Source organism: Mastacembelus armatus, chromosome 18 (assembly GCF_900324485.2).
Source record: "Mastacembelus armatus chromosome 18, fMasArm1.2, whole genome shotgun sequence".
Classification (NCBI taxonomy): Eukaryota; Metazoa; Chordata; class Actinopteri; order Synbranchiformes; family Mastacembelidae; genus Mastacembelus; species Mastacembelus armatus.
Genome location: NC_046650.1, coordinates 16,446,851 through 16,465,187, shown reverse-complemented (window position 1 = coordinate 16,465,187; position 18,337 = coordinate 16,446,851). Strand labels below are relative to the sequence as shown.

Here is an 18,337-nt window from a genome sequence, read left to right as displayed (position 1 = left end):
ATGAGGCGTTCAGGTGTCGCTGGGTAAATATAGAAACCACTGACATTCCTGAAATTCCTTCATGTGACCACAAGGTGATGCTGAAACATTTTCACTTTGTGCTGCTTCATCCTTGGACTTGACTACATGTCAGAGCCAAACCTTTTACCTGTAGTTCCTTTTCAGAATCAGACTGAATCAAAGAAAATACAGACTGATCATCAAACTTTATTGAAGTATATAAGGTAGTTAACATCAGCTCCAACATTAAAGTGATCAACACAATAATCATCAATAATTAGAATCCAATATTATCAGATCCATTCATGTGAAATGGGCCATTCTGCACAATGAGTACTTTTACTTTGGATACTTCAAGTACATCTGGATGATGGTACTTTGGTACTTTTACTGCAGTAACATTTGGAATGCAGGGCTTTTACTTTGAAAAGAGGTTTTTTTACACTGTGATATTTCTGCAGGCAGCAACACCATAAAATATCCACTGACGACGTGACACACGACCCAGAAACCCTGTGACCGACAGTGTGTGTGTGCTGACCTTCAGAAATGTGTGTCACATGTGTGAAGTGACAGAGGCAGGTGTGTGGGCACATATAGGAGAAAACATTCAGACCCTTTCACTTCCTGCAGGTTTGATTGTTTGGACGTTTAATTATTAACAGATAAAGAAAAATCTTTGTTTTTTGACATTTGTGTAAATGACACATTATCTTGTTTCCTTTTATTCTCATTGACATGTTCCCTACAGTTCATAAATTCATATGTATTAACAAAGAAAACAGCATATATGATAACAGCCTATACAGTTATTTTAAGGGAAGTGGAAAATAGCTAAAGTGTTAGATTTAAAGAAACATAGATGTAAACAAAAACAGGTCAGTTTGTGGACGTCTGTGCTGAAATATAATCAGGTAGATAGAAAACTCTTGCGACATATTTTCTTTTTGTCTCCCACGAGTTAATAATTTATTGAATCTGTGCTTAGCGATGTAAAATACTATTATCTGACTTAGTGTCGTAGTAGCTGTTTTATTTTATGCTGTTTTCTCCACAGCCTTTTTGCTCCATCTGGGCGAAGAGATTTTCAGTCTAATTCTTTGTGTTTTTACGTTAATGCTTTGAGCAGCATCCATCCGTCCGTCTGTCTGCCTACAGTACATACGTCTTCACCTCCTTCCTCTTCCTGTCACTCAGCAGCAGCTCAGGATGGAGGTGGCAGCTCTCTGTCTACTTCTCTGTGAGTAACGAATGTGCCTTGTGTTTGTGAATCGAGAATTTGAGTTGAATCGCTTCTTGTTGCACCGTCTGCACATTTGTTCTTGTTTTTCAACCCAAGATTAACGTGAATAGTTGTTTAAAATGTGCAAGTTCATTGATAAACAATAGATTTTAGTCTCACATGGGTTTTAAAGTGTATAAATGATTAGCTATTTATTTGACTTCTCACTTTAGATGCCGGTTTGACTCAGGTCCTCGTTAGTTTGTGGAGATTTAAACTAGATCACCTTCATCGTCATATCAATATTTAACATCAGGATGGAAATGAGATCTAGTGCAGTGACCCAGTGTGTTTCCTTCTCCCTGATTTAGTGCTGGATACGCTGGAATCTGCTGGAGGTAAGGTTAAAGCCCAGTGGTAATGTTCAGCCATGGTTATAATACAGTGCATGTCCTCCCTCTGGCTGATTTTTCATTAAAATGATCTTCTCCTTCCTCCAGTCTCTCCAAACGTCTCCCCCAGTAGGTCACAGTTTTTTAAATACGAGCCTCTGTCTGTGAGGTGTGAGGGGGGGGAGCAGCAGGAGGAGGAGAACTGGAGAGTGGTGAAGAGGACAGAGGACGGAGAGGTTTGTTTGGGAAAGGCTTCAGAAACCTGCCTCAGACATGATGATGCCTCTTAGCTGATACTGGATAAAAGGAGGTTGTTGTTGGTCCATATCCGACAGGTGCGTCCATGTCCGCCCCCCTGCTCCGTCACTGCAGCCTTCCCTGCCACAGACAGTGGAGTGTACTGGTGTGAGACTGGACTGGGAGAAACCAGCAACACCGTCAACATCACCGTCACTGGTAGGTAACAGGCCCTGGTGTCTCTCAGCTGTACTACCCCTGGAAAGGACTCACACTGGATCCACGTGTGGTCTTCTTCCTTCTGGATGTGTTAGCATCTGAAGCTAACCTGTTGGTTCTGGTAGCATTAGCCAGGCTGAGGAGACATGAGGTTGAGCAGCTTTAACTGCCTGTGAGTTTGAAGGCTCTTGCTGGATGAACTGAAGTGGCTTTTGAACCAGCTGAATTTATAATCTCTCATTGTCCAGCTGGTCCTGTGATCCTGGAGAGTCCAGTTCTTCCTGTGATGGAGGGGCACGATGTAACTCTGCTCTGCAGAGTCCTATCGTCGTCCAGTAACCTCACAGCTAGTTTCTATAAAGACGGCCTCTTCATCTGGACCAGCTCCACCAGGAACATGACCATCCACAGTGTTTCTGCATCTGATGGAGGACTCTACAAGTGTAACGTCTGTGGAGTTGGAGACTCACCAGAGAGCTGGCTGACCGTCAGAGGTGACAAGGGGTTTTCTCCAACTCAGTCTTCATTTGGACTTTAATAGTCTGAGATTAACTCTTGTTTGTTTTTCCTGCAGCGCCACCTGCAGGCCAGGATCCTCCACCTCCATCACTGTCCCTCACCATGGTTCTGCGTCACCTCATGGTGGGAACTCCGTACCTGCTGTCCACCGTTTTACTGGGCCTCATATACAGAGACAGAAAGAGAGGTGAGAACAGCTGCTACTACAACTCACTGAGGATGACTCCACTCAGACATTATTCTGATTATTTGTTAAAGATCAGTCTTTGACTTTTGGCTGGACTGCAGGTGAAATAATAAGAGGGATCTCCACCACACGATGTGAAACACATGCATTGTTACGAATCAGTTTGAGATACAGTCACAGAAAGACTTGTTTTCATAAAGGTGCGTGTAGAGCTCAGTGGTCATTTAGTACCTTTAGTACATCTGCCATTAGTTTTACCCTGTTAGAACAACAGTAGTCCGACAAAGAGACCAAAGTTTTAGTCTGATCAAATCCCCGTTGTTCACGTTGTGAGTCTCAGAGGAACCACCTTGTGTGAGGTTCCCCTTTTTATGTGCGTTGCTCACAAAAAACAGGTGGGTTCTATGACCATCTTTGTTATGTATTTGACATTTATGTGTTTTGCAGCTCAGCACATCAGCAAGCCAAGACAGACATCGGACGACGTCATCATGCAAATAGTCATTTAATAAATGTACACATCAACAAATCTTCACCCTAAAAAAAAAACATTATCAAGGTTTTTATTTCGGTTAGTTGGACTAGTTTGGTTATATTTGTTGTTTTATTTTACATTACTTAATAAACTGAACTTAATGTTATAAATGAAGCTGTGGCAGCAGCTTTGTCACTTCACCTTCAGTTGAAAGTTGCTGACATGGATAATAAAGCGTTTATGTTGAGCCAAAGCTGAACCACCGCCTGTTTTTCTGCTTCGCTGCTGTTGTAGAGTCAGAAACCCCTTCGGTCTTTTGTGCGACCTGAGGTGAAGTGTTTCTGTGGCTTTGAAAGGAAGTGTGGGGGTTTGAGATGTGCTTGCTTGTGTGTTAGGGGTCACCACACAAGTTATTTATTACATTGATCATAAGTGTAAAACTAGCTGATGCCCAGTGTTACTGAGACCACTAGTCTGGACACTGTTATTTATCACTATTAATTATAAACTAATTATAAATTGTAAGTTAAAAGTAATAACCAGTTTGCTTTTGGATTATTAAATCTCTAATTATTGGATAATATATTTATCTGTTAATTTTAGCAGTTTCTTCACTTGTTTGCTAATCACTGATTTAGAACAGTAAGATGCAATGTGACTGATAAGGACTTCATGTATGTTAAGCAGCACAGAAGCCTCCTCATTGTGATCAGGTCAAACATGCACTGGGCAAGAGTCAGGGTACATGCTGTACTGGAGTCAGTTCACACCTACAGGCAACTTTCCAGTTGATCTAATGTGGGAGGAAACCAGCTGCTGCAATGAAGCTGCGCTAAGCTCTGAGGTGTCGAACTGTCCACCAACGCAGCGTGAAGTGACACGTTGGCCCACAACACTTCATGTTGTCGTTAAGTAAATACAACCACAGTGTGTCCTGCCTGCTGAAATTAAATATGTCAGTCGTACCTCAGTCTGGAAAGATGCTTCTGATTGGAAGGCCAACAAAAAGGAGGGAGAATGAGCCACATATTAAAAACACAAGGTCTATACTGTGCTGAATATTGTTCCTGCAGCTGGAACTTCACTGTCTGCAATTTATTCTTATAATTTTTCAGGTTGTGTCTAGTTTTCTTTAAAAGGTCAAGCACAACAATTCTGCAAATTTACTGTCTGACATTTTTAATTAATCATGTTTTTGTCACCTTTTCAGCAGAAACAGCTCCAAAGCTTTGATAGAAATAGGATGTAGCATGGAAATGAGACACTTATTGTTTTTTTTCTGAGCATTTAAATGCAGTATTGTAGTTGTGGCTTGGTCAGCAGAGGTTGTCTGACTCACTGTTCTCCACCATGTGTTCTCACTGTTCTTTAATTGTGAAGACTTAGAATGGAAAGGAATTTGCAGTTGTTTTTGATGCTATTCCTTCTGGTATTTGTTTCACTGTGAGAGGTTTTATAATTATATTATTTTATTATTATCTTTTAACCTAATGTACAGTGACTGAGATTACAGCGGGAAGTTTTCAAATCGAACAAACACGTTTTTAAATAGAATAAAGTGACGTAAGAGCGTCTACGTCTTTTCATGACGCAGTCACGCAAATTCGCCCCGTCACTACACGATCTGTACCGGAAAAGATCGGTACTGCGCATGTGCGTAAAGGCAAACGCAGTTTAATATTTTGTATACATTTATTTGGTTTATTATTTCCATATTTGTTTTTTATGCTGCTTTGAGATATTTCCTGGTTTGTTGAATTGTTGCAGAATTAATGCCCATTTGTTTTTAAAGTTTAAAGTATCCCTGACTCGGATACTGCCCCCGCGACCCGGCCCCGGATAAGCGGAAGAAGATGGATGGATGGATGTATTTAAAGTGTTAATAAGAAATAACTGCCCAATCCATCCATCATCTATACCCACTTATCCCTAACCAGGGTCCCAGGGATCAGCTGGAGCCTATCCCAGCTCTCTTTGGGTGAAAGGCAGGGGTCCACCCTGGACAGGTCCCCAGTCCATCACAGGGCCACATAGAGACAAACAACCTCACACACTCACACTCACTCCTATGGGCAATTTAGAGTCACCAATCAACCTGACATACATGTTTTTGGACTGTGGGAGGAAACCAGAGTACCTGGAGAAAACCCACACAAGCACAGGGAGAACATGCAAATTAAGGCCCCTGATGGGTTTCAAACCACTACCCAGTCCATTTTTGGTAACATGTGAAGGTTAATATGTGGCACAAATTGACTTCATTAAAATAAATAAATGGGGGAATTAAAATGAAACTGAATTTAGGAAATACAGATGTGTATATATAAATATGTTTATTTCATTTCATTGTCTAAAGATTTGAATTAATGTCTGAATTTAAGAAACACAGAAGGAAGTTACTCATCTATCCATTCAATGTATTTATTTATACATTTGTTCCTCTTCGCTCGCTCACTCAGGTTTTTACAGTCTGTCAGGAATTTCTCCTTTTAAGAGACATTTTTCAAATGTACATGAAATGCAAATAAATCCACACCCTTATGATTTTATTTGCACCGTTTCAAACGCACATGCGCAGAACAAACCATATGTAGCCACGCCTTTTCCTGTTTTTACCGCCCTGGGTGGGACCAGTAAACAGTCTTTTCTTTCCTGTCCTCAACCATTAGAGACCAGATGTAGGTCTGGTGTTACGAGAAGATAATGGGTTGTACCACCCTCTCGTGGCTGCATTTTCTCTCGTCAACGGTCGGATTTGTTCTCTTTTAAAGGTAATGGTGTTTATCTGTATTACACTGTTCACAATAGTTTACCAATCTGTTTAAACTGTCGAGAGAATCTTGTCGTTGTGTTTAATATAAGCCAGAGATCAGTTTAGTCGAGCAAATGTCCGTGAGAGCAGTCAGACTCGTTTAGCTGCTGTTCGCCATGTTTCCCTATGTGGTTTCGGCCTGTATTTTACTTTATGAAGTTTCTGTGGACATTTTAGCTGATGTTACTTGACTGAAACGCTCGTTGAGGAAAATATATCGAGCCGTTTGAACGTTGAATAAATTTCACTTCAATGCCCGTAATAACATTTCAACTGTATAAAATTACATTTTGACTGAAGCTAGTCTCAGTTCTAATTTAACTATTGTAAGGTGCGTGTCAATTACTCAGCACCAGTCTCCTAGAAATGTTTATGAAATGTTACGTTAAGCAACGAGAACAATTTTAATCCAGGTTACTGTTTCGCTTCCTAAACCTACTAGTTAGTGATGTGTCGGCAGTGAAATGGGAGCCTCTCTCTCTGTCTCTCTCTCTCTCTCTGAGCCGCATTTGATTGGTCAATATGTGTGGTGTCTCGGAGGGAGGGGCGGAGTTACACACAGCACACGAACAGAAAGGAGAGAGAGAGAGAGAAAGAAAGAAATCTCTTAAATGTGTCAAGTCCACATTAAACTCAATCTCCCATGAACACCCGGTGGGTACGCAACTACTACCTTGAAACCTGCCGCAAAGTCAGCCATTTTAGTATCCATCGGGTCCTTCAAACCTACGAAAGCACCAGCTCCGATCGGATAACAAAGTTTGTAAAAACAACTTAGTGAAACTAACGGGATGACCCACCAAGATCAGGAAAGCCCAGACTCGTTAAGAGTCATGATGAAGGATTTCATCCTCTTAGCTGTCGGACTCATAATGTTACCTGCAGCAGGAGGCGTCGATGGTGAGTCGATCTGTCAAATGAACTGAACCTTTACATCAGTTTCTTTAACGAACTTGACTCGGGTGGTTTTTAATCCAAGAAAACTTTGTTTTGATGTGAGACACTTTGATTACTAAGGAAAAAAAACTACCTGCCAAGCTAGCAGCTAGCTTCTGGTGAGCTAATAGCGTTAGCATAAGTTAGTTTACCTTTATAACGTGTGTTATTCCGTGATAAATGAACAACAAAGTCCTTTATAGATTTAAAGTTTTGGTCTTCTCGACGTCTGTGTGATCGGTTTTCTGAATATCATCAGTTACTTGTTTCTTTACCGAACTTGACTCGGGTCGTTTTTAATCTAAGAAAAGTTTGTTTTGCTGTGAGACGGTTTGATTGGTAATGACAGCTAATTGCTAAGCTAGCGACATTAGCAGCTAGCTAGATAATAGTGTTAGCACTAGTTTAGTTTTATTATTCCGTGATAAATGAACAACAAAGTCGTTCCTCCCCATCCATCCATCCATTTTCTATACCCGCTTTTTCCTGAAAGCCAGGGTCACGGGGATCTGCTGGAGCCTATCCCAGCTCTCTCTCTGGGTGAAAGGCAGGGGTCCACCCTGGACAGGTCACCAGTCCATCACAGGGCCACATAGAGACAAACAACCTCACACACTCACACTCACTCCTATGGGCAATTTAGAGTCACCAATCAACCTGACATACATGTTTTTGGACTGTGGGAGGAAACCAGAGTACCTGGAGAAAACCCACACAAGCACAGGGAGAACATGCAAACTCCACACAGAAAGGCCAGCTTGCGAACCCACGACCTTCTTGCTGTGAGGCAACAGTGCTAACCACTCATCCACCATGGTCGTTCCTCCCCAGCATATCGATTTTCGATTATTTTTTTTCCCCCGCTTTTCTCAACTTCTGTGTCATCGGTTTTCTCAATGGGAAGCAAAGCCGTGGTCAGTAAACCCCTGATCTATATCATAGGGCGAGATTTTAAAGCTCCTGTGTTATTTGCAATGTGGACACTTAGATCTGTGATCTGTGGACATGTGAATAAAATCTTTAAAAACCTTTACTCCTGAGTCCCTGAAGAAACGCCATGTGCTGTGTAGAGCAGCAAATAGTTTGTTTTTCTCACTAATCTACAGATTTAATCATAAAAACTTTGGATTTATAAACAACAAATGGAAACAACCACTTCTCACATTTCAGAGCCCTGAAACCAAAACAGTGGTTTGTGTAAAACTACAGAAATGATTAGTAGGTGATCAATCTCTGGTGCTGAGTAATATGTTGATCAGCTGATCACTACGGTTCTTGTGCAGACGACAGATAAATCAGTTGGTTATTCAGCCAGAAGTGGCTCACAGGAACATACAAACACTCATTTCATCTCATTTTCTGTTACATGTGTCATTGCACTGTTTTCTTAAACTACATCAATTCATTTTCACAGTATTTCTAAATTATTTATGTTTTTCTGCCTTTTCTTTTGTGTATTTTGTTACAGATGCCAAGAATCAATGTCCATGTCGTGACCCACTTCAGAAAATATGTAAAGCAGCTGGCACCGACGTAACCTTTCATCACCTTGAGTTTTGTAGTGGGAACCGCTCTACACTAAAAATAAATGATACAGAGGCTTTAATCTGGTATGGTGAACAAGCAGACTTTACTCCTGAATATAAGAAAAACAAACCAAGAGTAAATATCTCCTGTGACAACAAAACAGTCACAATCAAAGGACTAAATGAAGGAGATGGAGGATGCTACACTTTTTGTACTAACGCTGGTAATTGCGTTTGCCTTGGACTTCTTGGTAAGCACTGTAAACCCCTATTGGTTTTCTGTCATACTTTACTATTTTGTCTTTCAGAAATACACTAGAAACTTTCTCTCTACTTTGATTATTCACTTATTTGAAGAAGAAAAGTCTCTTCAGCTGTACAATTTTTTATAACTGTAATGATGATGATGAGAATAAAGAACTTTATCTGTAAATCACCTTTAGAAACAGAAGTTTACAAAGTGCTCTGACATACACACTTTGGTCTCATTTCTGAGCTAAGACATTCAACTCTAGCAGGATGTTTGACACTGTCTCTATTGTGGGCAGGGACTGACCTTCAGGTGACGACAGAACTGATCAGTCCTAAACATTAGAGATGAACCAGACTCCCTGAAATTCATACGGAGCCAAGCAGCTGTTTCATAACGTTTCATTGATATGTTTCATTAACATCTCAGGTGGACTGAGCTGTGTCAGAGTGCAGCTTCAGTGGGATGATACACTGCACATACACTTTGCTGTCTGTCAGTACATTCACAGTAACTTAATGCTGCTTTGTGTTGTTGCACATTTAACAGACCAGACAGGGACTGACCCCACATCCAGTCCGACTACAGTTAATAACACGACCAACGTGACAGAACCCAGTAAGTAACTTTTGTGTTTCCAGAAATAAGTTTTATCTGTTTTGCTTTTGTAAAACCTCAATTCAGAGTCACAGCATTTGTTTGAGAACATAAGGACAGATGGGACTGAGTGAAACAGGAGCAGCTGGAAAGTGAAATAATATTTCACAGAAAATGTTTAAGTAGCACAATAAATATACAAATGTTAAAGAAGTGGAAACTAAAGTCAGCAGAGCATCATCTTTATCGCCCTGTGCTCATCTCAGTCTCTCTTATTCTTCCAGGCTGGAAAACAAAGATAATTATTGGCGGCATCGTTGCTGGCATTGCCCTCGTCACCCTCACCCTCATCCTCCTCGTCATCTACTACAGAAAGAATTGTGCAAAACGTGAGTCGGTTATTTCTTCTCCCAAATGTCTCGACATTAACCTTGTTCCAGGGGTGTTTCTTGAATATGTAAACATGAGTGTGATATTTAGTGATTCATGCCAACGTGCTGTTTGAAGGCAGGAGGTAGTTTGTTATTGTTGTGTTGAGGTGGAGAGAAGAGTCTGTGTCCTGTCACACATCAACAAGTAATGTTAACTTTTTATTTAACACTCAGGCTGATCTGTACCTGAACTGTGTGTTTAGTCTCCTAACATTTTTATTGGAACTGAAGTTAAAACACTGACTCAAACTTCCTGCTGATTATCTGTTGAAGTGACATTGTGTTAATTGTTTGTGGTCTCTCCACAGAAAACTAACCAAAGACTGTGATGGAGTCTCAGTAGAAGGACCCCGAGTAAACCACGACTGGGGATCCAGGCCTTCAGCCAGGGCTGGATGTTGTAGTGGGAAATGGTTCCATTACATTCAGTGATATTCATCAGTAGAGGTCGACTGATCAATTGGACAATTTTTGACCTTTTTAAATAGGGATGGGAATTTAACGATTAGCTTCCTTATCGATTCTCATTGGGTTCAGGAATAAATTATAGTACAAATGTGGTTTTTTGCAGTAACTGCGAAAGCGACTGTTCCCTCTGGGGACAATAAACTAATTCTTTAATGATTCGCGCAAAACCTGTGAGCTCCACCTCAAGTGTCATCACCACCTTCACCAAGCATTCACCAAATATTTCCTCTTTTATAGTAAAATACAACCAACCTGTGGAGCCTTAACGCCATATTGGACAAAGTATGGAGCGTGTGTTTGACGGCATCTCGCAAATGTGTTGATGTCAGCGGAACCGATAAGTGGGATTGTTAAGCAAGCAGAATAACGATTCCTAGGAATCGAACTACTGGGAACCAGTTCTCAACAAAAACTGGTTCTCGATTCCCATCCCTAGTTTTTAATATAACAGGCATTGGCTGATGACTGAGCCTGTAAGGTGATGAACAAGCATCCCAGTGTTGTAATCTGATCCTGATCCTTTTAGACAGAAAATACAAAAACCCAGTGAGAGAAAATCATCCCAACATACAGTCCAAAAAAAATCATTACCCCATAGAAAACCCATATCAGTCGACCTCTAGTGATGAGGAATGGAATGAAGAACTGAAATGTGCAGTTTGAAACAGGTCTTGCACCCAGGCTGAAGTTTCAGGCCTAAACACTTTTTCTGCCTTTGGGTTTTTACTATTAAAACCCAAGACCCAGTCTGTGCATTGCACTTTGAGTCCTAATGTAGTGTCACTCTAATTGTGCACATACTGCAGTAACAGCATTAATTATATTGCACTTTCTGTTCACACAAACTGTAAAGAATCTAAAAGAAAAGCTTTAAGTGTTGAACTTCTGCTCCACCCTGGAGAACGAGGCTCGGCCAGTTGGTCCAGGTCTGAAGCAGCTGGAGGTTCAGGTCCTATTGGACCTACATCAGGCACTACATTAGGTTACTGTCACCAAGTGACGTTATTAAGGTCAATATGTCCAGCTTGAGTTGGGTATTAGTTAGTATATTAAACAGTAATAATGGACAGACATTTGCTTAGAGAAGTATTTGTCCTCCCCTTGTTGAGACTATAAACACTTGAAAAGTTCCCTCTAAGGTAAATTTAGAACATTTACTTTAACAAACAAGGGGTTTCATGTTTTTGAATGAAGACTGTGAAAGCAGAGAATCCAGATGTGGCCCAATTAGCCAAAATGTTCCTTAACTTCAGTGGTTTGTTAGTTTTTATTCTAAATTTTAGAAGCACAGCTCCAACTTCCCTTTTCTGACTTTTACTGCAGGACCTGTTTACTCTGATGTTCAGCATCTCTGTTTTGTTGGCCAGTTTTACAGTGATTGTCAACCAAAGATCTTCTGTGCTGCACATGAGAGCAGAGTGTCTGTCCTCACTATTTAACACAACGATGCATCACACAATGTTTTCACCATTGATGTAGAAACTTGTATTAACATAACAGAGATGTATTTTTGTATTTTTATATTTTAATAAAGAAATTATGTCGATTGTCTATCAGCCCTTTGTTTATTTGGACAGTGAGGTCTGTAAGCAGAAACAGCTCCAAAGCTTTGATAGAAATAGGATGTAGCATGGAAATGAGACACAGCATGTGTTTACTGTTTTATTTTTCTGAGCATTTAAATGCAGTATTGTAGTTGTGACTTGGTCAGTAGAGGTAGTGTAGATCTATACAGGCGTGTGTCCCGGTATATGACAGATCTATACAGGCGTGTGTCCCGGTATATGACAGATCTATACAGGCGTGCGTCCCGGTATATGACAGATCTATACAGGCGTGCGTCCCGGTATATGACAGATCTATACAGGCGTGCGTCCCGGTATATGACAGATCTATACAGGCGTGCGTCCCGGTATATGACAGATCTATACAGGTATATGACAGATCTATACAGGTGTGTGTCCCGGTATATGACAGATCTATACAGGCGTGCGTCCCGGTATATGACAGATCTATACAGGTATATGACAGATCTATACAGGCGTGCGTCCCGGTATATGACAGATCTATACAGGTATATGACAGATCTATACAGGTGTGTGTCCCGGTATATGACAGATCTATACAGGCGTGCGTCCCGGTATATGACAGATCTATACAGGTATATGACAGATCTATACAGGTGTGTGTCCCGGTATATGACAGATCTATACAGGCGTGCGTCCCGGTATATGACAGATCTATACAGGTATATGACAGATCTATACAGGTGTGTGTCCCGGTATATGACAGATCTATACAGGTGTGCGTCCCGGTATATGACAGATCTATACAGGTATATGACAGATCTATACAGGCGTGTGTCCCAGTATATGATCAGTGCAGGAACAAAGCAACGTCTGAAGCTTCACTGCTTATTTTCTGGTTTGACAGGAAACTTCTTCATATTTCACAGAAAACCTGCTGTTTTTCTTTGACTCACTGTTCTCCACCATGTGTTCTCACTGTTCTTTAGCTGTAAAGACTTGGAATGGAAAGGAATTTGCAGTTTTTGATGCTATTCCTTCTGGTATTTGTGCGATTGTGTGACAGAGAGAGAGAGCGAGCGGCTACGCCTGCGTACAAACACGTTTTTAAATACAGTTTAGTGCCGTCGGAGCGTCTACGTCTTTTCATAACGTAATGACGCTGCCCAACGTTCTTGTGTGTATTTCCACGATCTCCTCCAGCGGTCGGATTTGTTCTCTTTTAAAGGTAATGGTGTTTATCTGTATTACACTGTTCTCAATAGTTTACTAATGTGTTTAAAATGTAAAGAGAACCGTGTCGTTGTGTTTAATATAAGCCAGAGATCAGTTTAGTCGAGTGCGGCAAACGTGGTTGCCGCTTCTTTATGCTGCTGTTCGCCATGTTTGTCTGGGTGGTTTCAGCGTATATTTTACCTTCTCATGGAGTTTACGATACTTTGAGCTGAGATATATACGTTATATTTATATATATTGTGCTGAGTATGAAGTCTGGTGACATTACGTGTCTCCTGAGTGTGTGTGTGGACATTTGTTCGGACTCAAGCCCTCGTCGAGGAAACTGTGGAGTCGTTTTACGTTAAATTTCACTTCAATGTCCGTAATTACATTTCAGCTGTATAAAATTACATTTTGACTGAAGCTAAAATAAATATTGTAACGTGCGTGTGTGAGGATTAAAAGCTATTCTATGCTTTCTATTAACTGCTTGTAAGAGAATGCAGCTTTGAGACTGGTATAGTAACTGTGATAGAGTCGTAGAAGTGACCCCCCAGAAACCGTTGCCCTGGTAAACAGCTGGTTAAACAACTGCACAATGAGGGGTGCCTAGAAACAGTCAGTAACGGAATTATATTATTATTATTATTTCTAAATGTTTATTAAATGTGAGCAACGAGAACAGAACTTTTAAGCGCATTTCACACGGTCCTGTGTGGCAGAAAGCTGCTCTCTGCTCTGGTTCTCATACAATAACGATCACCGTCCTCTGGTTCTCACACTAAGACCGTTACAATGGTACGACCCAATTATGGCCCCGCCTCCTTCACGTCACGTGGTGGAGCGTCGTGACGTTTCATGATCCGCGTCGTTTTGCGGGACATTTTGATTTGGTCTGCTACACCCCGTGGCCTGTTAAAGCCTACGACAGAAGTCGCTCCGTTCGGAACCAAAGTTTTCAAAAACAGCTTAGTGAGACTAACGGGATCGACGACCGAGCTCAGAAACAGCTATTTCAATGATTTTCTTAATAGCTCTCGGAGCACTAACACTAACTGCAACACTGGCGGTACATGGTGAGTCGGGCTCTCAAATGAACTGAACCTTTGCATGTTTGACAAAAGTTACTTGTTTCTTTAAAGAACTTGACTCGGGTCGTTTTTAATCTAAGAAAAGTTTGTTTTGCTGTGCGACACTTTGGTTAGTAATGGCAGCTAACTGCTAAGCTAACGACAATGGCACCTAAGCTAGCTAGATAATAGTGTTAGCACTAGCTAGTTTTATTATTCCGTGATAAATGAACAACAAAGTCGTTCCTCCCCAGCATATCGATTATCGATTTTTCTTTATTTTTAATAGACTTAAAATTTCGCTTTTCTCAACTTCTGTGTCATCGGTTTTCTCAATGGGACGCAAAGCCGTGGTCAGTAAACCCCTGATCTATATCATAGGGCGAGATTTTAAACCTCCTGTGTTATTTACAATGTGGACACTTAGATCTGTGATCTGTGGACATGTGAATAAAATCTTTAAAAACCTTTTACTCCTGAGTCCCTGAAGAAACGCCATGTGCTGTGTAGAGCAGCAAATAAAGTTTGTTTTTCTCACTAATCTACAGATTTCATCATAAAAACTTTGGATTTATAAACAACAAATGGAAACAACCACTTCTCACCTTTCAGAGCCCTGAAACCAAAACAGTGGTTTGTGTAAAACTACAGAAATGATTAGTCAGTGATCAATCTCAGGTGCTGAGTAATATTATGTTGATCAGCTGATCACTACGGTTCTTGTGCAGACGACAGATAAAACAGTTGGTTTTAAAACACTCATTTCATCTCATTTTCTGTTACATTTTGAGTAAATGTGTCACTGAAAATTCAAGCAAAACCAATATTTACCCATGACCCTTTGTTCTCAAATTATAATGTCAAATCATTTTCACAGTCTTATTAAATTATTTCTATTTTTTTTCTTTTTTGTGTACTTTGTTCCAGATGCCAAGAATGAAGATCAGGGTCATCGTCCACCTAAGAAAATATGTAAAGCAGTTGGCACCCCCCTGACTATCACCTTGCCTGAGGATTTCAGTGACTCCGATTGCTCATTGACAATAAATAAGACTGATGTTTTTTCCTGTCGCTACGGACGACCAGTCTTTGGCCTTCAGTCAGCAGAGGAAAGAATAAAAGTCTTCTGTCACAACAACACTGCTGTGATTCCTGCTGTGCACCAGGTGGATGAAGGATCCTACGCCTCATGTAATCACACTGGCTTTTGCACTGATCTCCTGGATCTTGGTAAGAACCGTAAACCCAGTTTGATTCAGATGATTTCTCCAGAAATAACATGACTGTTCACTCTGCTTTTGTAATGACAATTAACTTTGCAGAAATTAGTGACACAGCTAAAGCCTCAATGACCTTTAAAACTTTTAATCTGTGCATTTATTATTTTCTTGGACATTTGTTATATACCTCAGCAATGTCATAAAGAACCAAATTGTTCTTGCCCATCACCCCTACTTTAATACTTTGTCCATGATCGTGTAAATCCCAGTGGTTTGACCCTCAGTAAATACAGTAAAACACTGTATAATAAAATAAATGCAGTGTGTCTGTAGCTTCAGTATAAAAAGTGAGTGTGGCCCTGGTCAGTATCATTAAAAACAGCTGTAAGAAAAGACTTTCATTAGTGAGAGTCCACTTTTATATTTTTATATTTTACACACTGCCTTAATTTCATTGGCTGATTTCCTCGTCCTGGACATGGATGAGCCTATAAATCTGTAGAGAGGTGTTCTTTCATTCTTCAGTCTTTTGTTTTACTGGGCCTCATTCACAGAAATACACTGAAATAATCCCATTATTGTGCAAACATTTTAGCCATGTTGATCAGGACTGGACACACTTTGATTGTATTTGTACATTTAGACACAGCCAGAGACGTCGACAACGTGGATTTAATCATCTGTCTCTGGATTATTTTAACCCTTTCTCTCTTTTTTTCCAGAGGTGAAACCAGATGAGCAAAGTTGTCGAGGTAAATATAATTTCATCTGTTGGAATAATAACAGTGTTTTATAGTTGCACAACTAGAAGTCAACACACATGTGATTATAAATATCTGAAGCTGATGTACTGTAGTTTAATTCAACAGTGTTTGAGAGCTGTTCTTTCAGAAATACACTAGAAACTTTCTCTCTACTTTGATTATTCACTTATTTGAAGAAGAAAAGTCTCTTCAGCTGTCCAACTTTTTATAACTGTAATGATGATGATGAGAATAAAGAACTTTATCTGTAAATCACCTTTAGAAACAGAAGTTTACAAAGTGCTCTGACATACACACTTTGGTCTCATTTCTGAGCTAAGACATTCAACTCTAGCAGGATGTTTGACACTGTCTCTATTGTGGGCAGTGACTGACCTTCAGGTGACGACAGAACTGATCAGTCCTAAACATTAGAGATGAACCAGACTCCCTGAAATTCATGCGGAGCCAAGCAGCTGCTTCATAACGTTTCATTGATATGTTTCATTAACATCTCAGGTGGACTGAGCTGTGTCAGAGTGCAGCTTCAGTGGGATGATACACTGCACATACACTTTGCTGTCTGTCAGTACATTCACAGTAACTTAATGCTGCTTTGTGTTGTTGCACATTTAACAGACCAGACAGGGACTGACCCCACATCCAGTCCGACTACAGTTAATAACACGACCAACGTGACAGAATCCAGTAAGTAACTTCTCTGTTTCCAGAAATAAGTTTTATCTGTTTTGCTTTTGTAAAACCTCAATTCAGAGTCACAGCATTTGTTTGAGAACATAAGGACAGATGGGACTGAGTGAAACAGGAGCAGCTGGAAAGTGAAATGATATTTCACAGAAAATGTTTAAGTAGCACAATAAATATACAAATGTTAAAGAAGTGGAAACTAAAGTCAGCAGAGCTTCATCCTTATCGCCCTGTGCTCATCTCAGTCTCTCTTATTCTTCCAGGCATCATCAAAGATGGGAAAACAAAGATAATTTTTGGTGGAGGTGCAGGTTTTGTCGTCTTCATCGTCGCCACCTTCGCTGTCACCGTTGTTGTCGTCCTCGTCATCTACTACAGAAAGAAATCCAGAGCCCAGAGACCAGACCAGGAAAACGCCAAGGAAATGGTCCCTCTGAATTAACCAAAACACCAGACGATTGTCCTGCAGGCTGAGGAAAAGACAAGACAAAAACCTCTGCTTCATTCATCAGTACAGGTCGACTGATTAACCCCTTACTGCCTAAATTTATTCTATAATAATTCTTTTTTAAATTCATAATAACCTTTTAAATTATTTAAGTTATGTAAGTTATTTTAGGCTCCATGATAATGGATCGATGTATGTCAATTATTTTATTTATTCAGACTGGGAATGGTTTGAGGTGAATTTGCAACAACAGTCTACAAGGGGTTAATTGGAGCATATTGAGCTGATTAATAGGCAGAAGTGCATGTTAATATCCAGCCTGTCAGCTTTCTATCATTCTGAGGATTCATAATGCCATGATGCCATTGGGTGGTTTAGGGAGACCTCTGGTGCTCTCTTTATGGAAAAATGCATACACTTTATACAATTAGGAGAACCCCAAAAGGAGAACCCATTTTGATCTAACAGCTGGAACTAAACCTCCATCTGTTGAACTCCAGCTAAACCTGAAACAAGACACTTTAACCACAGAACCAGCGTCCATGAACACCTACACCTGCCTACTCTGAATCAGCTGGTGTCTCACTTACTGCTGCACCCAATCATTTTCCAAATTGTCCACATTTATTAAGTAATTAGTGTCGCAAGTTCATTGCTAAACAGTAATTGGACATGGAATAATGTTTTATATTTTATATGTTCACTGTTTTTTATGTTTTTCTAATCATGTATATATTTGATTGAATACTACACAGTGTTGGTTTCTACCTTAACTACATTGTGTGAATCCTGCTGTGCCTTATTTGTTGATGTAATTAAAGATACTCAAACTGCTGAACCCACTGTCTTTCTAACTGAAGACTTAGGTCGGACTAATGTTCCCCAGGATCATATTTTCATCATATAATCTACGATGAAAATATGACAAGGACCAATTATGATAATGAGTAGCTCAAATCTCTTATATGTTATTTCAGGGGCCGAATGTTTCGTGTTTATTTTCAGGTTGTTTCTGAGATTAAACATCTTGAGGAGGTTACTGGAGTCAGTCCACACCTACAGACAGTTTACTGTCAAATCAACTCACTTCATGTTGTCAATAAGTAAATACAACCAGTTTGTCCTGCCTGCTG

At 40.2% G+C, this 18,337-nt stretch overlaps 2 protein-coding genes and 1 long non-coding RNA gene across 4 annotated transcripts; all 3 read left to right on the top strand.

Annotated features, from left to right (window-relative positions):
- The first annotated feature begins 1,192 nt into the window (after positions 1-1,192).
- LOC113140645 (low affinity immunoglobulin gamma Fc region receptor II-a-like) lies at positions 1,193-3,504 on the top strand. 2 transcript variants are annotated; one of them, XM_026324546.2, is made up of 7 exons: positions 1,193-1,240; positions 1,594-1,620; positions 1,723-1,850; positions 1,950-2,070; positions 2,319-2,564; positions 2,645-2,776; positions 3,224-3,498. In XM_026324546.2, exons 1-7 carry the CDS (start codon positions 1,210-1,212, stop codon positions 3,283-3,285), a joined length of 747 nt encoding a protein of 248 aa, XP_026180331.1. In that variant the 5' UTR covers positions 1,193-1,209; the 3' UTR covers positions 3,286-3,498. The 2 variants fall into 2 exon arrangements, with proteins under 2 accessions (XP_026180331.1, XP_026180325.1); XM_026324540.2 differs by having other exon boundaries at positions 2,645-3,504.
- Positions 3,505-5,883: 2,379 nt separating this feature from the next.
- Positions 5,884-11,822, top strand: LOC113141818 (uncharacterized). Its single transcript, XR_003296822.1, has 5 exons — positions 5,884-6,022; positions 8,468-8,776; positions 9,325-9,393; positions 9,657-9,761; positions 10,112-11,822. It is a non-coding gene; the product is annotated as an uncharacterized LOC113141818 (long non-coding RNA).
- Positions 11,823-13,810: 1,988 nt separating this feature from the next.
- On the top strand, positions 13,811-18,042 carry LOC113125371 (uncharacterized). The gene is made up of 5 exons (XM_026298758.1): positions 13,811-13,853; positions 15,013-15,315; positions 16,028-16,057; positions 16,568-16,756; positions 17,020-18,042. The coding sequence occupies exons 1-5, from the start codon at positions 13,811-13,813 to the stop codon at positions 17,196-17,198; spliced, it is 744 nt and encodes a 247-aa protein (XP_026154543.1). The 3' UTR covers positions 17,199-18,042.
- Positions 18,043-18,337: the final 295 nt, after the last annotated feature.